The following is a 22,591-nucleotide window of genomic DNA, read 5'->3' as shown; positions in this document are numbered from 1 at the left end:
CAGGCCTTCCTGTCCTCCACCATCCCCCAGAGTCCACTTAAGCTCACACCAACTGCTTCAGTGACTCCATCCAGCCACCTCATCCTCTGCCGTCCCCTTCTTCTTTTGCCATCTATTGTTCCCAGCATTAGGCTCTTCTCCAGGGAGTCCTTCCTTCTCATTAGGTGGCCAAAGTATTTGAGTTTCATTTTCCGGATCTGGCCTTCTAAAGAGCAGTCAGGGTTGATATCCTCAAGGACTGACCAGTTTGATCGCCTTGCAGTCCAAGGGACTCGCAGGAGTCTCCTCCAGCACCACAATTCAAAGGCCTCAATTCTTCAGTGCTCAGCCTTCCTTATGGTCCAGCTTTCACAGCCATACCTTGCAACTGGGAAAACCAAAGCCTTGACTATACGCACTTTTGTTGGCAGGGTGATATCTCTGCTTTTTAGTTTGCTGTCTAGATTTGCTATAGCTTTCCTGCCCAGGACCAAGCGTCTTTAATTTCTTGGCTGCAGCTCCCATCTGCAGTGATCTTGTAACCCAGGAAGATAAAATCTGTCACTACCTCCATTTCTTCCCCATCTATTTGCCAGGAAGTGAGAGGACCGGATGCCATGATCTTAGTTTTCTTAATGTTGAGTTTCAAGCCAACTTTTGCGCTCTCCTCCTTCACCCACATCAAGAGGCTCTTTAGTTCCTCTTCACTTTCTGCCATTAGAGTGGTATCATCAGCATATCTGAGGCTGTTGATATTTCTCCCAGCAATCTTAATTTCAACTGGTGATTCATCTAGCCCTGCCTTTCTCATGATGTGCTCTGCATATAAGTTAAATAGGCTGGGTGACAGTATACAGCCTTGCCGAACTGCTTTCTCCATTTTGAACCAATCAGTGGTTCCGTGTCCAGTTCTCACTGATGCTTCTTGACCTGCATATAGGTTATATGAAGGCCTGTATGGATCTACTTATTGCAAACTAGGGTCAGTGTTTAGCAAATGATTGCAAATAAGAAAATAAAACTATTTGTTTTACTGTTAAAATGGATACAGCTATCCTTATTCAACTCCCTAATTTATTTTCCCTGTGTACTGTATTTTACTAGATTATAGGCCTCTGGGTAGGACCCTATCTTTTTAAGCTCTTCTATTGCATCTACAATAATGGCAGATGTGTCATAAGTAATAAATGACACTGGCAGTCATCATCTTCTTTCCTCCAAATTAATTTTCTTGAAAGACAGCTTTATTCTCTTCCGCAATTTCCAGCATGTATATGGAAAAATTGATTGCACCAGATTTTGTCTTTCTGTTGGGTGCATAAATCTCTGTGCCAATGACAAAGTCTTTGGGGTGGGGAGAGAAATGGAGAACAAACTCAAATGGCAAATGAAACATTGCTGTTTGGAATTAAAGATTCCAGTATACTTGAATTCATTACCTGCAGGGTCTGTGCCAACAGTGGGTACCGTTCTCCCACAGTGTTTGTGCCTGGCATGCAGAGAACAGTTCTCTGCTTGAAGGCATCCCCTGTTTGCAGAGCGGTCCAGTCCAGTCTGGTTGAAAAATAGAGTCCTAAGAGAACAGAGCATCAGGCACCTTGGAACTGACCACCAGCAGTTAGAACCCAGACAGATCATCTGCTCCTAGTTTTTCTCACTATGGTGAGATGCATTGCAGTTTTATGTATAGTCTTTTTTTCTACAAGCACATCTATGCCAGGGATGAGCATCCTGCAACCCTCCAAATACCATCGTACTACAATTCCAATCACTGCTCAGCATTGATTATGCTGGTAAAGGCTGATGGGAGTTGCAATCTAGCAACATTAGTTGTGTTAGATTTAACACAGCATGTTAAAGAGAGCCAGTATAGTGCAATAGTTAGTGTGGGCCTAGGGTTTGGGAGATCAGGCTTCTAGCCCCTAATCAGCCACAAAGAAGTCTCTGTCCAGGTCCAAAATTATTCATGGGCAACTTCAGGGTTCACAGTCTTCCTTCTTCCTTCCTTCTTCCTTCTTCTCAGGCCAAATAGCCCCTCAAATAGAGAGCCGCCCTTTACAAAATGGGACACTTGAGCAGCTATTGGGGTACTGACTGGCCAGAGCACTGTAGCAGCAGCAACCAGCAAGGAAGACCCAGGCAACCCTGAAGCGAGCTCCAGAGGAAATGCATCACATTGCCAGCCACCTCCTTGAAATGGAAGCACTGCTTAGCGCCAGTGTGGTGTAGTGGTTAGAATGCTGGACTGGGACTCGGGAAATTCAGGTTCTAGTTTCCACTTGGGCCCTGAAGTTCACTGGATGACTTGGCCAAGTCACTGACTCCTACCCTACCCTACCTGAGAACACCTATGAAAGCCACCTCGAGTTCCTTGGAAGAGAGAAAAATGGGGGAAAAATGGGGGATGAAAAAGAAAAGAATAAAAGCATAGTACAGATGCAATAATGAAAATAACAGGTTCAGTCGTTTTAAATCTGTTGCTGTATTTTAAATCTTTAGTGTTTACTTTTGCTTTTAATTTTGTAACAATAGTTCTGAACTTTTTTTATTATTTGTTATTAACAGGTCTGCATTGTCCAGAGGACTTTTCTGTTGGGTAGTATTACCCTGGCAACATCCTTGAGCTGAGCCCACTGAAATTTCATCTCATAAAACGTGACCAGGCTGTGCTCTGGGTACCTCACCTTATCCAACTACTATAACATTGCAGTCTAAGAAAGTCCTGGCAAATGCAAGAGATTTTAACCTAGAAGTGCCTAGCAAATACATCATTGTGGAGCTCAGACTAGGCCTAAGGTGTCCTTGGGGCCAGCATGTAAAATCTTGGAGGACTCTGAAAAGCTGTGCTGGAGAGCCAACACACTGAACAGAGGCAGTGAGATATTGTTCGTCCCCCCTCTGACTGCCCCTAAATATGCCTGTCTATAAGGAGGTACCAGGGTCCAACCGCCTCCACTAGGAGCCTTCTCCCATCTTCGCTCACACTGTCTCCTAGCTTGTGTTGTTGCTCTCAGTCCCAGGGCACACCAAAGAGCCATACAAGCGCTACTCCAGAGATGGTGTTCTGCAGCGATTGTGTCAGCCACCGGCGTCATCTCTATATCCCAGTGGTAAACCAGGAATTTAACAGAGCCGCCAGCGGCAACATTCAGAAAGCCCTCTGGAAACCACCCAGTCCTGGAGTGGACCATCTTCCCAGGTCCTCCACCTTGTAGAGGCTCACTGCCACCATTACTAGGTTGAGTGATCTGACCACGACAAAGGGACTGATTGGAAGTTCCCCGTTTAAGATCACTCTCTCCACACCCAGCACAGCACAGCACAGCAAAGGAAACTCTAGAGTGAGCCCTGCTACATGCATCCGGCAAATGACGTGCTGTGAGAGTCCCATGACACCATGGAGTCCTTGAAATCCTGAGCTATTCTGGTTAGTGTCCTCAGACTAGATGTCAACAATCCCAAGGGCTAATAGCCTAGGGAACGTTTGCCGGGAGCCTGTTGAGCAAGTACATGAGTAGTACGCCAACAGCATCCTAATCTGCCCCACTGGCCCAATGCAAGGTACAAACAGTCCACACCAATAGTCAGATGGACATGGAGCCTTGGGGAGAGGGAAAGGGAGAGAATATCCCCCTAGACCCAAGCTGACCCCACTTCCACAGCCCTTGAGTCTACCCTGATGCTGGACCAAGCTTTTCAGGGGAAGCCTTAACTCTGCCCTATTTGCCCACACAGGTTTGGTAATACCAGCTATGTTGGCTGCCTCATCCATTATTGAATGATGATGAGGGAGATCTTGTTGTGGACCAATGTGACATTTAAAAGCAGCACCTGGAGAACCAAAGGCAACTAAATAAGGCAGCCACAAGCCCTGCAGATGCAAGAAGGGCTGGAACATGATATAGCCATTAGCTAGCTGGGCCATATTCCTCTAACCTGGCTAGTCCTCAGTCCAACACCATATCCCTCTGTACCTGTCACTACTGGAACACCCACAGACCTCTCCTACTTGGCTCTGTATCTTCCATCCAAGACACAACCCTAGGCCCTAAGGAGCAAAAGAGGGCTCTGAGCAAACCAAAAAGAGCTGAAAAGGGATAATCCCAATCCCACCCCTTCGTATTATGTTCTTCAAGATCCTTGCCACACAAGCTTCTTGGACCGACAGATAAAGGCTTCTCCAGAGAGAAACACTGCTGATTCGGAATTCCAGTCAATCGTAGGAGCAAATGCCTAGCAGGTGAGCTGAAAAGTAGGGTCCCAGTCCATAAAAAACAACCAGAAGAAGGAGAAAGTAGCTGGTAGAGATTAATACAGCCAAGTCCAGCTTACTTCCCTTCCTGGAAGATGTACTGATTCTGGAAGGCTTTTGCAAACTAACAAATCTCTTTGAAAGTGAACGCCAGAATAAGCAATTTGCTTATGGCATGGGGGTATTCTAAAAGTGAAACATTCTACTGGGCATGCCCAAACCTCTGAGCAAACTTGAATTTGAGCCTATATTTTGGTCAATTTTGGCAACTTGAAGGAATCCACTAAACATTATACACTGAAGGAGTTAATACTGCTTTTTTCAGTAGTCTGTACTCATTCCTACATATGTTTGTGTGAATGTAAGTTTCATCAGATCATCAGGGACTTGCTCCCATGAAAGTGTGCCCAGAGCCTCAACCTTAATTTAGGTTTCTAGATATCATGCTAGAAGTTAGCCAAAAGAGCATGGTTAATATGACAGTCTTTGACCTCACTCATTTCCGGCTTGTGTCTCCTACCTCCATGATTCCCCTTCAGAGACTGTTCCACTTGTAGGGATTAGTACTTCTACACATCTTTGTTTCATATTAATATTTTGAAGTTCTGACATTCACTGGATTGCCTTTAAGGAATTGCAGATCTTTGGCCTTAATAAAACAAGGAACTGCAGCCTGCAAACATTAGTAACTTTTTTTTTATTTTTGCTTTGTAGCCATGTTTAAATACAAAGGCCAGCTGGCGCTCTGGATTCTTAAATAAAAGGAAATGAAGTTTATTTTACAAGCTACAAAGTAAATGCTTCTGTATTTAAAAAAAAAAGCTGGGGATGTGTTCTCCTCTGATTACTGCTTCAGCTCTCCAATCTTTTCATCCTCTCCAATACCTGGGGCACCAGCAGTATGTTTGCCCACCAAAGAGCAGCATGTGTCTCATTTCCCCTTAGAGTGGGGTTCCTTTATAAAAGTGATGGTGGGCATAGTGGCCAGGGAGTACAGTCTGAAAATGAGGCAAGCCACACTTACATGGGAATCCTTTCTTGGCATCCATGGCAATACCTGGATTGTGGAAGGGGCACAGGAGAGTTGTGTGGCAGCCAGAAACCTATCTGTATTTTCTGCTTGCAGGCTGCAAGCTATATTCATGGGGATATCTGTGTGTACGAACAGGAATAGTCACATCTAGTCTGTTCATTCAGGAGATCATTGCAATGCCCAAAGGGATGACTGTGCCCCAGACACCTTTGTCGATGCCTACAAGGACTTCGTGCTCCTCCATTTTTTGTTTAAAATATATTCTTGCACACCCTGACTGGCATCTGGGATTATGACGAAGAGAAATGGGAAGCTCTGGTTACTGCACTCAATTTCCCACCCATGCATCTGGGCAGGTTGTTTGGTTTTCGTAATGAGCCATGCCCAACCGTCGCAGGCCTTGTATGGCTGTGCACAGGACAGTTTCTCAAATTTCCAGTGTGTCAAGAGGCCCCAAAGGTTGCCTACCTATTCCCTGCTCCAGAAAAATGTGTAAGTAATAATTTCCCCCACTGAAGCACAGGGTAACTTCCAACTCTTATTTGCTGCCTTTCTGCTATGCTTTGCCATTTAGTTATAATAATCTAAGTAATATAACTAAATAAATATGAAGCAAATTTTACTGACCCTGTACAGAGGGCAACTGATAACAACAGATTGTTATTGGCCCTACTATGATGAATATAACTTTTTTCACTACAGTGTAGGTCAGACCATAGCAATAAAGATAATTTATTGCTTGCATAGTTGCATCGTTCTACTTATCCATCGATAACATGCTCCATGTACCTGTGTGTCAGTTCAATTTAATTTAAAGTATCAGAAGACACATCATGTAGCAAGACACTTGGCACTGGTACTAAACTCTTACAGTATTAAGCTCCACACAATGAGGAAGGAAAGCTCCAGAGCTGTTATTCTGCAAATACCACGCCACAAGGCATTCTGCCCTTCTGCTCTTCACGGGTGTGACACTGTGATTTGCACTGCACAAGGTGAGTGGTGATGGGGCCGGAGGATAGATGTCTCTGCCATGAGGCAGAGGGTTGGGGCTCAGTGGCCTGTTTATCGGAATTGCCGTGACTCTTTGGATTTATGCAGCTCAACAAAAAGCAAAGCAGGCCCAAAGACTGCAATACTTTTGGGGGAAGTGTGGCTTCCCATTCCCCCTGGGATTCGTGCCACATTGTGACATGTCATTCCCATTGGAGCATCTGTTAAAAATGGAAATGGAGGGCTGCCAAGCTGCTCCACCGTTGCTTAAAGCTGCAGAACTGATTTTATTATGAAAAGACGACAACATCAGCTCCGTCACTACAGTGATTAGCCTGTTTCTCTGAAAAGTATACAGCTGAGCAAGGGAACAGTGCATAAAAGTCGTCCCCAGATCATCCAAATGATGACAGCAGGGAAAACAAGAACCCTGCAAAGTGGAAGAATGTTTGGCTTCAGACCCATTTCAAACATGCAGCTTGTCAGCAAGTTGTTTCAGCATGTGGTGGCCCTTGATTCATAGCCTTTCAGGATGGGATGGAAAGGGCTTGGTTGCTCTGGTGGGAGCAAAGTGCAGAGCAAGAGAGTTCATTTCTGATGATTCTGCTCTCGGTGGCTTTCAGGGCCACTCGCCATGCTTTGGGGTCAGTAGAACTCCTTATCCAGAGGTAAGAATGCAGCCTGTATGGGTAGGGCTGTCAGCCATCAGGCGCAACCATTAGAGAACCTCCTAAGGCAAGCCTTGCACCTTGATAGCCACGGTGGCAGCTGTGGCCAGGAGAGCTTTTGCATAGCTTAAATTGTTGTGCCAGCTGCATCCATTTCTGCAGAAGGAAGAACTGATCACATACATATTGTTTATATCAATTTATATTGCTATGATATCTTACCACAGAGCCACCTTTGTACAGTTTGGAAGCTTTAGTGGATTTGAATGAATCGGCTGGATGTTTAACTTATAACGTATTTCTGGAGCATTTCTTTCTACTGTGATTTCAGCTACATTCCTTTTGCGCTTGAAGAGAGTAGCACAAAAGAAAACAGAATCTTATTTTCCAGCAAGTGGCCCTAAAGCCAAGACTGTATCACCACACACCATAGAAGTATACAAACAACCACATCACTGGACTTTTAATATTTTAGACCTAATTTTGGTAAGGAAACAATAATGAGATATGTGAAACATGGAGAATATGGAATATGTGCCTCCTTTTTTCAGTTAGAACATGAAATAATTGCTATATGTGATGGAGCAACACCCAATAATCCTTCTACTACAAATTAACTTGCTTTACACTTGTGAAATGCTAATCATTCTACAGCCACCATGTCGCATCCTTTTATTATTCTTACAACATCTGGGTGAGAAGTAATGTACGATTCTGCTTCTGAGAAAGGTTGTGCATTTAGAGCAAATCTTTTTTTATCTCACTCTGAGTTGAATTTCATGTTTTTGCAACCTGTACAAACTCTACTACAAGTCAGATATATGTATTACTTCAGAAACCCTGGATGGATGGATGATGGATGGATGGGTTTCTTTCCTCAGTTCATTGTTATCTGCCCCTACAGCCATAACCTGAGTTCTGAGCTCGAGAACATAACAACTGTGGTGGGTCATATCAAAGCTCTACTAGGCCAGTATCCTGTTCCCAGCTCATCACAATGCCCACACAGGTGGCTGTGAAAGGCCCACATGGAAAATCTGAGTACAACAGCACCTTCCTGCTTATGTTCCCTAGCAACCGGTATTCAAAGACATATTGCCTTCAACACTAGAGGTAATACATAAACATCTCACCTATACTAGTATGACCTTCTATTTTCTCACCTTCCCTCTTGTCATCTTTACAGTCACTTAAGGAACATCTGTGTTCAAACCATCTGTTTCATTCCTACAGTAACTACTTCTTCCTCTGTACCTTTATCTAGCTTCTTGCTGCAGTTACCTTAAAAGCTTTCCCCCTCTAGCAGATTATGTATTTTCCCCATCTCATTTTATTCCCCTTTTCAGAATTTGACCTCCTATTAAAGTAGAGTGGAAGGCACCTATAAGACCACTGTGTCCCACCCCCTGCTCAGTGCAGGACTCCAAGGTAAAGCATTCCTCTCAGATGGCTGTCCAGCTGCCTCTGGAATGCCTCCAGTGTGGGGTAGCCTCCAACCTCCCTAGGTCATTGGTTCTATTGTATTGCAGTGACAGCCAGGAAGTTTTTCCTGATGATCAGCTAGAATCTGGCTTCCTGTAACTCAAGTCCATTATTCTATGCCTTGCATTCCAGGATACCGGAGAAGGGATCCTAGCCCTCTTCTCTGTGACAACCTTTCGAGCGTTCTTCAATTTGCTATCCTATTTCCCCTCAGTCTTCTCTTCTCAAGGCTAAACACACCTAGTTCTTTCAGTCTCTCCTCACAGAGCTTTGCTTTCAGTCTCCCAGAGCTCTTGGTTGTCTTTCTCTGAAACTTTTCCAGTTTTATTGCATTTTTCTGTAATATGTGGAACTGGATGCAACACTCAAATAAGGCCTATAAGTGCTGAGTGGAGTAGACCTAGTGCTTCATGTGATTTGGAAGTAATATTTCCCAGGGCATGAAGTTGTGGACTGCTTTCCCAGTTAACACTGGCTTCTTCAGTACTGGCATTGAAGCAGACCTAGAAAACATTGCATTTCCTGAAGCAAATCATGTAATCTAAGGCACTTGTTCTCTCCTCCCCTTCACACTTACATATTTTCCCCTAATTTTCATGAGGTGTGCATTACTTTGTGAGGATATCGCCTGGAAAAGTGACTAATAAATACCTTGAATTAATACATGCATAATTCATACATAGAAGTTATGGGTACTGAAGGGAAAATTAAAAACAGAAAGCATGGAGTAAAACTGACGGGCAGTTTTTAACACTCATGGAAGTGATAGTAAACATGGGAGCCTATTAAGTTCTGTATTGGGAGATTAGAAAGAGAAGGTTGTATCTGGCAGTAGGATATATCCTAGATGTGCACAGGAAAGCACCTAATTGTGCACCCTTTCCCCTGACATCAAATTTTCTATATTCAAGCCACATCTTGAATATAGCATGCTAAGGTCTTCTATCCAGGAATGGATGTAGTTGCTGCACCAGGCAAAGTTGGGAGTGGGCACACCAGGCCACCAAGTTCTCCTGGGCCTCCAAGGACAAAGATACATCCAGAATCACACCCAGACTATGGACTTATTCCTCCCAAGGAAGTGCCACCTCATCCAGAACAGGTAAACATCCTAGTTCTTGGACCGGGAACTGCCAACCCATCCAGTCTCTGTCTTACTGGGATTTAGCTTTGGTTTATCAGTCCCCATCCAAGCTATCACTGCACCCAGCACTGGTTCAGAACATGCACAGCTTCTCTAGATTCAGGTCTCACAAAGCAATAGAGCTGAGTGTCACCTTGCCCCATATCTCCTGGTGAGTACTCCCAATGGCTTCATATAGCTATTAAATAACATTGGGGGCAAGATAGTACCCTCTGACACCCCACAGTTTAGCTGCCATAGGACTTGGGTGCAATGCTATTCTCTGGAACTGACCCACAAGGGTGAGTTGAATTATTGTAGAACAGTGCCCCCAACTCCCAACTCACAGAGGTGGCCCAGGAGGATACCAAGTCAGTGGTATCAAAAGCTGCTAAGAGATCCAGTGGGGTTGCACCCCCTGGCCCTCCCCCAAAGAAGGTCATTCATCAGGGCAGCAAACTTCAACTGCATTCCAAACCCTGAATCTAGGCTGGAATAGATGCAGATAATCTGTTTCATCCAAGAACGTCTACAGCTGAGATGCCACCACTCTCTTGAGCACCTTACCAAAGAGCTGTTCGTGATCTGAGGTAGCTGGCATAGATCTCTGAATCCAGGGAGGGTTTAGGAGTGGATGCACTGCTGCCTGCTTCACCACACTAGCACTCGGGATTAATTCACCACTCCCCTGTTCCATCTGATCATGAGTCAGCCATGAAGTGCAAGGGCTGAGAGGGCACCTGGTGGGTGAGGCAGGTGCAAGACAATCACGGCCATCTCCAGACAATCCCTTTGCGCCTTTTACCAAAACACTGAACCTTAGTTCCCAGCTGATGCTGGCTTCTCTGGCCTCATCCTACTCATCATCTTTTTCTCCATCCACTCTTCTAGATAAATTAGAACAGATGGAATAATCAGTCATGTTGGTACTCTTGAAATGACTACTGTACGTAAATACACGTCAGGGTGCGTCCAAGCCCAACATCTTATATTTGGCACCTCCACATTTGCTTAATCATGTTCAATTCTGAAGTTATTAAAAGAATTTGTTTTCATATTTGTCAAGCTGATGTTTCTTTTGCTGAGTATCTGCTCTTATAGCCACTGAATCCCATCATCTTAATCCTTTCCTGCCTCCTACTAACTTGCCTGTACAGTGCCAGGTTGTGTTAATATATCTTGGCAAGTTCAAGTGGCATAAATCAGAGGAGGTGGATAACAAAATGACTCACTTTAAATAATTAAGATACAAAGAGAGAACGTTAATGAGATAGAAAGTAGACCTCTTACAACCGTCCTGGAATATTCTAGATTCTTGTCATGTTGCATAGTTCAATCACTTCTTGTTCTGCTATGGGTCGGCAAGTGAGGGGGGATGACTTACACTTCAAGCACATTGACAAGTAGAAGCTGTCACTAGCAAATTACGAAACGGGAAAATTGGAAGCCACGCATTTTATACTGGGATGCTTTGAAGCAATTTCTCAAAACCTCTGTTTCTTTAAACATCCATATACTTTCCCGTAACGTATTTTCAGTGGCACAGTGCTAAATTTTGACATGCAGGCATTCATCATCCCCACTCACAGGGCCGTGCCGCCAAGGAAAGTCCAAAACTTCAGGTACTTGTGTTGATTCATGGCAATGAACCAGTCTGAAGCATTTTATCTCTACCTGGAGTAGGTCTTTTATGGATGGATGGAACTTTATCACGGTCAAAGACCAGCTCAAGTCAAATAAATACATAAATAAAGAAATGGATTTTTTTTAAAAAGAAGAAAATATATTAAAGGTTATTTGTCATAATACCCCAGTCAGATTAGTAGATACTTCAACACAATATACTGCTATTATTGTTCACACTGAGTAAGTGGCACTCCCAGCCTTTGTCTTTCAACCAGGGGTCTTTTGTAGAACGTTAATGCCTCAATTCACACAGTATATTAACCCCTTTGGGAATTTTGACCATGCACTGCAGTTAAAAATGATGCGGCCCAGGCGGGCTTCTGCTTCCTTTTCTCCTCGCTCCACCCCACTCAGTGCTCCTGCAGGATTCTCAGGGGACCCTTCAAGTTGTTCCTGAGCCACACCGAGTCATTAGCACCGGCCGCAGCTTGGAAGAGGTGCCACTGCATTATCCACACTTGCAAAAGCGAGTGCGGCCCAGAGCCAAGCCCTCCCTTGCAAGACCCTGAGGATTTTGCTGCAAAGGCTGCTTTTGGCCCCCGACCCTTTAAAAAAATCTGGAAAAGTTAGCGCTGAGAGACCACGCTGCAATGTGGTGGGGCTACTGCAGGCCACAGGGCATGTGCCAAACTGGAACTTTGCAGCACTCTGTTAATTCTCTTTAACAATTTTTAAAGGTGGGATGTGTGGAAGATGCTCTGCCAACAGCATCCTCGGGGTTTATGGGCATGTGGCCCTGTGCTTCGCTCACTTTCCTGAGGGAGGATAACACAGAGGCAGAAGCCCTCCCCCCAAAAAATAAAACCCACCCCAAGAACCCATACAAAGTGTTGGGAGTCATTTCTCCCCCTGTCCAAGTGGGATCCTAGAGGGAATGCAGGGGCTAGGAGACCCAAACTGACCGCTCAGTTTTGCACTTTCCCCCAAGTGGAAAACACTTGAGGAAGTGGCCAAGGTGGTGGCAAACCCCAGTGGCGGTGCACTGAAGATTGTGATTTAAAGGGACAGCCATGTCTTCCAGCATAGGGACTTCCCCAAGTTTGGAAGTGCCCCCCACTGCTAGTAGGGGGTGGGGGAAGCCTTTCCTGGTGCCTCCAAGTGCCGCTTTGGCTATTTGGAATGTCCAAAAAGGCAGTTTCCCATGGCCCGCTGGCTAGCACAGCGAGACTTTCTGCCACTCCTGTCAAGGGGCTCTCTAGCTCTGACTTGACCATGGCTTAATTGAACTCTACTACAAGCCATGGTTATCTGAGGAAAGAATGCTGGGTCCGGACAACACAATAAGCCTTGGTGGGTTTATTGAACTCCACTACAAACCATGGTTAACCAGCAGAAAGAATGCTGGGTTCAGACTACACACTAAGCCACTGTGGCTTACAAGCCATCATGGTTAACAAGTTGTGTGAAATCAGGCAATGAATCTTCATTACTGATTTAAGCCATGAGGCTACGGCAAAATGCCCTGAGTTCTGGCATTCTGACAATCATATATTGTTCCAGGAAAAATCCGTCCCTCTGCCCCCACTGCCCAGTTCCAGCTAACTGCTGCTAAGCTCAGACTTACTAAGCTCAAACTTAGCAGGTGGTGGGATGATATTATTGTCCCAGAAATTGGGGCTCCATTTCAGCAGTGGTTATTTTAAAGCATGCATTTTGGGCTGTTATTCTTATTTTAATGATGTAAAGTAGACAGCTAATCACACACATCCCAACTGAACTGAAGTTCGCTTCTTTCTAATCTAGGGATGCTTTCGGGTTTATTATCTTAGCTTGACTCAAAACTGATCAAGGGTGAAATCTGATTGTCTTGTATTCTCTGCACCCAAAATCAACCTGATTTGGCAACTGCAGGGGAGGAAAAGCAAGCAATTGTGCTGAAGTTATTTCACATGAAAATTAGGGAGGAGGTGTGACCTACATCCTAAACTGTCAATGTTTGCAGGCTTTTTGCAAATTGTATCACAGTGAGCAATACCTTGATTTTAGCCGACTCTAACCTACGCGGAGTTTCTCCTGTTTGAACATGTCCTACTTCCAGTTAACTAGGGTGTGCTTATGATGGGAATGCACACATCTTGCTGCTACTAAATCTTGCAGTTGACTGCTGCTGTGGTTACAGGCCATGTCCAGTTACTCATCTACCCCAGAAGACTCATACACACAAATACATACAACTGCTGGTAGCATGGGTATGCAGGACACCTGATAATCTACTTCCCGCACAGACCCTGCATGCCAGAGATGGTGCATCTCTCCTTGTCATGAAGACCTCTTTAAACATAAACCCGTTACCAGACAGATACTTTTGCTCCCATTCACCCACAAGTGATTTCCACTTCATTCCCCAATCCTTCCTTACCACAGGAAAACATGGACTTTTGGCATTGGTTCTGACACTTGAATGTGATCTATTCTTTCTGCCCCCCACCACTTTTGTAGCCATTTGACCATACTTTCTAACAAAAAATGCAATCAAGGCAGTTTTTGGCATAATTAAAACTGATTAAACAATAAAATGAGACATTAAAAGAGAGTAACTGCAGGACAGCAATTACAGAGTAAAAAAGATAAAAACCCAGCAGGTCCACTCACTGGCCATAAGCTTTCTTGAATAAACAGCCTTTCTAGCTGGCAGAAGACAGCAGAAAAGATGCAGACCTAGCCTCCCACAGCCTGGGAGCAGCCACTGAAAAGGCCCTGAAGGAGGTGGTTTTGCAAGAAGGATCCTCAGAAGATGTTAAGAACCAGGAACAGTTGCATAAGACCAGGTAATCTTTCAGGTAGCCTGGTCCCAAGTCTGGAAGCTCATTTTTCTAGGTCATGGCTAGCACTTTGAATTCTGCCTGGAAACAGACTGGTAGCCAGTGAAGCTGCGGTTACATGGGGGCGACCTGCTCCCTGTACCCAGCCCTGGTCAACAGTTTGGCCACAGCATTCTGGACAAGCAGAAGGTTCTGCATGTCCTTCTAAGGAAGCTCCATATGGAGCGCATTACAGCAGTTCAAATGATATGCAACTTTGGCAGGTGAAACCATGGCCAGATCAGATAAAAGCGTGCAGTTGGGCCATTCGCCTCAGCTGAGCCTTGGGTATCCAGAGCCAAGTCCCTTGAGCATCCCGTTCCATGAGCCTGAGTGTTCAGGGGAGAGTGTGACCATATTTAGCAGGGGCTGAATCCTATTCCCTGATCTGCCTTTCAAACTGTAATATCCCTATTGCTCTGCTCTTCCTGCATTTCAGGTAAAACACAGCATTATTCATGGCAGCCAGAAGGAATTTGTCAGTATTTCAGACGCTTCCCAGGTATGTTCATACCTGCACTTTTTCATTGCATATACACAGGAAACCAGCACAAATACCTGAGTCTGTGACTGGCCCAAAGTCACCCAGTTGGCTCCATGGCTGAGTGGGGACTTGAAGCACTACACCACACTGGCTCTTGAGTCATTGGCAAACACCCACTGTATTTCCTAGTGCATGGCCCATAAATAGAAAGGTATCAGGACAATAGGGCACTGACCCCAATACATTTCCCAACAAAAACATATTCCAGAGTGTTCACTACCCTCTTCTCGGACATGTCTTGTGTCATGCCTCACCACCGATGAAGACAGTCATATTTTCCCAAGAATTTTCCCAAGAATTTTTGAGTTTCTGTTTCGCCTGTTTCTGTTGTTTCAGTTTCTGTTCTTTTAAATCCTGTACTGTACTTTAAATCTTTCCACTAGTATTAGATTTTACCTTGCGTTTTACTTCTATTGTATACTGTAGTTTTAAACTTTTCTAGTGTATTTTATGGAGGTTTTTATAGTTTTAATTGTTGTGAACTGTCCAAAGAACTTCAGCAATCGAGCAGTATAGAGATGCAAAAAATCAATAAATTAATAGCCTACATTTTTGTCAAATGTGTGGAAATGTTAAATTTGTGAGTTCTTTTGTTTTCCATTTGTTATCAGGTTGCACAGCTATTAGCAGGCTAAGAAGAAAAGGGTAATGCTTCTGATTTATACTATGTTTTCCTCAAAATACATCAACTTTTTAAAGACAGAGTCTACGCTCCATATGACAGCATGCAACAAGTTGTTGCTTTCATGCACAGAATTGCCTAATTTTGATTCAGTCGATAAACCTGGAGCTGAATGGTCCAACAGACTCCAGACAGTGGTAGAACATTCCTGCTGGCATGTTCCACCGCTGTACAGAGAAAACAACAATCCTGGGGAGAAGTCTGTCCTTGCATACTCTTTCTGACATCTGGATTTCTATACAGAGGAGTGAGTCCACTGGCATGTCTGTGTCCAGTCCTCCAGTCTGCAATGGAACAGTTTAGAGACAGGTTTACCACCTCAGTCAGAACGAGTCCTAAGTCAGCGAGACAGTCTTCACTCATTACTCTTGCCAGTGGGCACGTTGGTACATCCAGCTTGAAGTAGCAGGGGTCTGCGGGAGATTGTGGCATGTGGAAAGAAAAAGTGTCCAGGTGCTCCAAAGTTTATTAACTGACCCCAATGCTTTTAAAATCTAAATTCAGGGACACTCTTGGGTACCACCAAATTTCATTGCTGGGTTCAGTTCAGCCAATGGAAGCATTTGGTCTCCGGCTCTAGAACATAAAAACGTAACAGCCATACTGGACCAGATAATCTAGGATTATCCACCAAATCCAGGATTCTGTTCACCCAGAGGCCAGCCAGCTGCCCATGAGAAAACCGGAAACAGGACAAGAGGGCAAAAGCACCTTCTCACCCATGTTCTTCAGCAACATCCTGCATCTGATTCTGAAGGCAGCATATCTCCATCAGGACTAGTAGCCATGGAGAGCCGTCTCCTCCATGAACTTACTTACCCTCCCTTTAAAGCTATCCAAAGTGGTAGCTATTCCTACATCCTACAGCAGCAGATTCCACAGTTTAACCATGCACTGTGTGAAGAAGCCTTTCTTGGATCTAGTCCATATTTCTGTTCACAAAGTGATCAACCAGCTGCTTGTGGAAAGCCTACAAGCAGAACAGGAGTGAAACAGCAGCCTCCAGCCCATGTTACCAGCAAGTGAGGGATGCTGGCATGCTGCCTCTGGTAGTGGAGGTAGCTTACAGCCATCAAGATGTGTAGCCAAGATGCCATAATCCTTCATAAATTTGCCCAATTCTCTTTTAAAACCATCCAAATGGTGGGCATCACTGCTATTCTGCTGGAGCAAGAATGCCCTGCAGAAGAACTTATATTCAAAATATGTGGGCATCAGTAAATACATTTCTATGCATCTAGAAGCATTCACCCTTCCTTTTTCATGTCCAGATTTTCTGTTTCAGTTATTGGACGGTATAGAAATGTAGTAAATAAATACATAATGTAGAATGTGGCTACTCCCACTGAACTTTGCCCTAGCACGGACCTATAGTAGTTCTTTCATTCTAAGCAGCTTTCCCCAGCCTTGTGCCTTCCAGACACAATTGGACTGCAAAACCCAAAATTCCCAGCCAAGGGCCCTGCAGGATGGGAATCCTGGGAGTTGTGGTCCAAACGTCTCTGATGGCCACCAGGTTGAGGAAAGTTGGTCTAAGGGATGAATTTCATTTTGGAGAAGCACTCACAAACCAGGGTCCAGTGCTGAGCTGGGCTGAAAACAAAGCAAGTGTAGCCAAGAACGTCTTCCCCAAATACTAGCATATTTAAGTTTAAAACTCTTAATGCTACTATCTAAGCCTCATTCCAAACTCTTAGCATGAAAGAAAAACCACCAAATCATCCACAGCTGAAAAGAGGGGGTGGGTCAGAGGAAGGGGGTGTAGCATTCTGGGAAACTCCTCTGAGCTGAACTGGGACCCTTAAAGGCCTGAACTGGACCTTTGAAGGCCTCTCAGTCCAGGTCTGAGGGGCTACATCCCAGTAAGTTGGAAAAGAGGGTCTCTTCATCCTTACCAGCAGACATTGCATTGAGATGGGTGGGGGAAAGAGATGCTTTGTGGTGGTGCTGGGGCATTTGGATCACTGCTGTGCTGACCAAGTACCCACCTTGTGAGGCCATCAGTCAGAATGCAGGGCTAAGTTATTGCTGGTAGCAAGAAGCACCTGCTGTGCCATAATACACTTGCACGCACCTGTCCAGGCATCTGGAGTACCTGCGGAGCAGGTACTCCAGATCCAAAAGGATCTGGACAGACTATGTAAGTGGGCAGGAGACAACAGGATGGCATTCAATGTGGATAAGTGCAAGGTCTTGCACTTGGGGCATAGGAATAGCTGTCATAAGTACAGGTTAGGGGACAAGTGGCTGGAGAGCAACACTTGTGAAAGGGACCTTGGGGTGCTGGTTGACTGCAGGCTAAACATGAGTCAGCAGTGTGATGCGGTGGTCAAGGGGGTGAATGCCACCCTTGGTTGCATAGCCAGAAGTGTGGCTTCTAGATGAAGAGAGGTATTACTACCACTCTACACAACTCTGGTGTGCCCGCAATTGGAGTATTATGCTCAGTTTTGGGCCCCTCATTACAGAAAGGATATAGCCAGGTTAGAGTCAGTGCAGTGTAGGGCCACAAGGTTGGTGGCCGGTTTGCAGGGGATGCCATATGAGGCGAGACTGAGGGAACTGGGTCTCTTCAGCCTGGAGAAGAGGAGACTCAGAGGGGATATGTTGGTGACATACAGGTATGTGAGGGGATGTCACATGGAGATGGGTAGAGACCTGTTCTCCCCTGCAGAGGAAGGCAGGACACGCTCCAACAGAGCAAAGCTCAGGGAGCCAAGGTTCCATTTGGATGCCAGGAAGCACTTCCTGACAGTCAGGACCCCGAGGGTGTGGAATGGGCTTCCACGAGAGGTCGTTGAGGTCCCATCAGTGCGGGTGTTCAAGGATAGGCTGAATGTCCATGTGGTGGGCATGTCGTGAGCGGAGCCGGCTGGTGCCAGAGGTCAGACTAGGAGGACCCTTCTGACTCGCTCTGTTTCTATGTTTCTATGTTCTTGCTGGCATCTTCTAGCATAAGAGCATAAGAAGCACCTGACCACACCAGGCCAAAGGTCCAATGAGTCAACAGGTTCTGTTCACACAGTGGTCAGCCAGCTGGGAAACTCACAAGTAGCACAAGAGTGCAGAAGCACCAGCAACCCAATGAAGATGCAATTCCTTTTCTCTGCCCTGAATTGCCACCAATCTGCTCCATGGGATGACCTTACTGAGTTCTAGTATTTCAATGATCATTTTCTTTTGATTTCCTCCACACCATGGATCCCTCTATCACATCTCTCCTCAGTCCCCTTTTTTCAAAGCTAAACAGTCCCTGAGGCTCTATCCCTTTCTCATAAGGGAGTTTTCCAATATTCCATCAGCCATCACATTTTTGCATCTAGTTTGCACCCTCAATCATTTGTGAAAACAGAAATTCCCATTCTGCATAACTGGAAGAATGAGGAGGAGAAAATCCACCCTTTCCCGTGATTTTATTGGAAGGAACTATTGTACACATTATTTCACTGGCATCTTTTGTGAAGCTTGCAACAGTTCACAATGCTTAAGGTAAGTCTGTACTATATGATCTCTGGACGAGAGCTCACAGAGATACACTCCCCTCACTATCCTGTGCTAACAAACACGCCTCGCATAGCCTAGCAATCTGCCCAGGTTCATCTTATTCCCTCTCTTCACAGCTCAGCAACTTGTCATTTTCCCTTTGAAAAACTCTTTGAGAGGCAGAAAATGTGGTCTTTCAATCACCTCCCGATTCATTTCACCACCTTTGCATGGCTCTGTATTATTTTTACTATTGTGATTAGAATCATTGGAAACATTGTATTTGAAATGTGATTTTAACATCACTGTTTTAAATATGACTTTATTATTATTTTGCATGTGATTTTAATATTTATATGTAAACCACATAGTGCATGCATGCTACAAATAAATACATAATGGCATTTGCTTTGTCCAGTTGCCCCGTGATTCTCCTTTATATGCCTTGTCCCATCAGCACTGTTTCTGAGCCTCACTTTCCCACCCACTCTTCCCCAGCAATCGGTCTCCAGTACTTTCTCCATCACTATGCAAAAAGCAGCTGCTGCCATAGATGAAGAGCTGTGCAAACTCTCCCCTTTAACACAGGCAAGGGTGCCAGCAGCCCAAAGGGTCTGGCAGGATTGCTACTGCCATCCCAGGGGCATGCTTGCGAGGGGCCGGCCAACTCTGCTCTGCAGATCTTACACAGGTTCCCTCCACCCCCGTTATTCCCTCACCCTCCACGCGCCCCCTACGGAGCTGGGCTGCAGGCATTTCTGCTCCACAACCATCGGAAATCCTTCCCTTATCATGACCCTTCTCGTTCGCTCGCTTGCTCTCCCACACGCACACGCACACGCACACAGAGAGAGAGAGAGAGAGAGAGACACCCTCAGGCGCACACAGCACCCTGTTATGAAGAGAGGGACCACTTTTCTGGCCGGAGCTGGACAGGAATCCCGGTGCTTACCTATCCAGGCACCTGTTTACCAGCCCTCCCCCTTCACTTCTTGCACAGAAGCTACACAGCCGCGTTCCTAATCCTGCGTGTCTGTACCAACCCCTCTTAGCCCATCCTATCCCACATTTTCCTCCACCCACCCCACGCCATTTCCATTACAGAAAATACCCTTACGTCTAGATTTGATATCATCTCTCCTCCCCACCACACACACAAACACGAAATGAAGTGACTTCCACCCGCCTTTTTTTTTTTTAAGTAAACGCAACAGGTGCAAATCTACCACGCTTGAGCTTCACCCAACGAACTTCTGCCTGTCGTGCAGCGGTCGAGCTGTGAGGGGAAGGGACGGCAGGGCAACCCACGCATCATCATCACCCCACAGCGCCCCATCACCACTATGGACATAACAACCCGCCCTTCTTTCTAGAAAGGATGGCTAGGTTTCTCTCCAGCGCGTCCCTGCGTCCTTTTGCAGCCGGGGCGCGCGAGTGTGCGCGCCCGAAGCCCCTGCCCGCGCTCGCTCGCTCGCCCGGCGTCGCCCTCCACGCCTCGCCCCGCTGCTGAGCTTCGCCCCCTCCCCCGATGCGCGCCCTCCCTCGGGTGGGAAAGCCACTCACCCGGGGTAGTACGCGTAGGATGCCATGCAGTTCTCCTCGGCCGCCTCCGAGTCCATCAGCAGGTAGTCCTGGCTGTCATTCCTCCTGGCGCCAGTGCCCGGGGAGCCGTGTCGCCGAGGCGGGCTGCGACTCATGCTGCTCTCCCCGCCTGGGTCCCCGCGAAGGCGCCTCTCTTCCGCCTCCTTCTGGAGAGGGGCGCGCAAGCAGCGCGGCCAAGACGGGCCGCGTGCGCTCAGCTCGCGCCCCCCTGGCGCACACGCGCGCGGCTCCGCAGCGAGAGTTGCCTTCGGGAGGAAGACGACGCAGGATTCAGTTTTAAAAGTGGCGCGAAGAAGGTCGCCTTCCTTGGAGGGGACGAGTCGTCGCTTGCAGCGCCGCGCCCTCCTTTCTCCAGAGGCGCAGCGCAAGGAGAGCGCCTGGGCTTGCGCGCCGCGGATCACCGAGTCTCGCGTCCGCTTCTTCGCCTCGGCCGGGATCGCTCCCTCCCGTGCAGGCAGGCGAGCTCCAGCCGCCGCCGCAACCCTTGCAAGAGCCCCTCAGCTACCGACTGAGCGAAGGAGCGGAGTTACTATGTCAACCAGCGATGTTATCCACCCCTCCGAAACTCGTCATTGCCCGAAGACATCCAACCAGCCCTTGCAAGCCAGAGCGAGAGGAAGAGAAGGGCTTTAAAAGTTTGCCAGGGCTCCAGAGGGCTGGCAGAAAAGTAAGAAACAAGGGGGCGGGGGAGAGAAAAAGGGAGAGGGGCGGGAACATGCCGCAGGAAAAGTTCCTGCTCAGCCAGGCTGGATGGTGGCTGCGCACCATCACCCACGGCCACGGATGCCCAGCCCGCGCGCTCCCAGCCTTTCCCCGCGGCAGCTGCAACGCGCAGAACCGTCCTGATTACGCGCGGCCTTCGAGGAGCAGCTGCAGAAAGAGGCTTCCTCCTCTGTTGAATCTGCGCAACCCCCCCCCCCCCGCACGGGGTTGACTTGGTGTTTCTCCTCCCTGCTTCTCTCTCCATCAGCCCCTCTTCTCAGTGGCCAGGATGGAGCAGTTCTGTGCCCCTGGAAGACTCCGGAGGAAAACCATCTCCTTGTAACTTGCTCTTGAAGGGAACTGCTAAGACTGGCTGTTAGCCTGTCTTTTCAGGAAATATATTTGACAAGCCTGTTTCATTTATCTTCTTCTTGTTGTTGTTGCTAGTTCTCTGCTCTTTTCAAAACCTGTGGTGAGGATTCATTATGAAAGGGCTCTGGTTTAAATAAAATGGATGGCTCATATTACAGAAATATATCTCTGTCTCGTGGGAAGTGGATAACTGGAAATTGCCTCCGATTCAGATACATCCGTCTTCATACTTGGCATGGCCTGTGACCTGCAATTAGGCATCTGCTTGTCTATTGTGCGGGAGCCTCTGCTTCGCAACTTCTGCATCCTGCAAGCAGACCTGCCTGAGCCATTATTGAAAAGTATTAATTGCAAACCTAATATTAGGACATCCTAAGTGTCCCACAAAATTAAGGAGGAAGAAAACACAGACTCGGAAGTGTCTACTCTTCTAACTTAAGCTCACCTTCTCTCTCTCTCTCTGATCCAGTATACCATTCATTAATTGCACATCACATTTAACATTCTTGAAATCAATTCAAGACTTATGTAAGAAATGAACATTGCCATTTGTAACCTCTTTCTCTGTTTATTATAAACTCTTTCAAATAAATTGCAAGCAAGGTTTGCTTTCTGAAGGAAAATAGGCAATGGCATAGTGCTATCCCATTATAATTTGCAGACTTCGTGTGGACTGCTGCGGGAGACCTCTGTATTTTCCTTATATGCACACACATGCTTTGTTGCTTGGAGTTACATTCCATGACATTTAGACATAACATAAAGTTGCGGAGGTTGGTGGGTGGGTATGCTCAAAACTGGAAATTTGGTAGCAGCTAATGCAGAAGTGTTATATTCAGGTGTCACACAAAAGGCATGATGAGCTGCTATAAAACTTTGGCATGACGGGTATATAAAAAATGCAGAAAGAACCCACATGCAAGCGCACACAAAAGCTGTCACAGGCGTGCAGGCCTAGCTCACATTCTCCTTAGTGATGACTCTATCCAACCCTAGGAGAGCCAAAGCCAACTCTACACTGCGATTTTCCTACCACATATTCTACATACCACAAAGTGAAGAAAGTAGGAGTACTTTAATGACTTTGGGGTTGCTTCCAGAGAGGCATTTTGTGGTGCCATCACCCTGTGTAATTCATGGGATAAATGACATGCCATTGCTTGACATTTGTAACACTCCCGTGTTTTCT

General features: G+C 46.2%; 1 protein-coding gene across 1 annotated transcript in view; it reads right to left on the bottom strand.

Moving 5' to 3' along the window:
• Positions 1-20,423, bottom strand: part of TRPC6 (transient receptor potential cation channel subfamily C member 6) — a 97,494-nt gene extending 77,071 nt beyond the window's left edge. The window contains exon 1 of the mRNA XM_044442598.1: positions 20,290-20,423. Within this exon, the coding sequence (XP_044298533.1) occupies positions 20,290-20,423 (134 nt within the window). The remainder of the gene's footprint in view (positions 1-20,289) is intronic.
• Between the last annotated feature and the right edge of the window lie 2,168 nt (positions 20,424-22,591).

This window comes from Varanus komodoensis, unplaced genomic scaffold (genome assembly GCF_004798865.1).
Source record: "Varanus komodoensis strain SLA01 unplaced genomic scaffold, ASM479886v1 scaffold4, whole genome shotgun sequence".
Lineage (NCBI taxonomy): Eukaryota > Metazoa > Chordata > Lepidosauria > Squamata > Varanidae > Varanus > Varanus komodoensis.
This window is presented reverse-complemented; position numbering and strand designations above follow the sequence as displayed.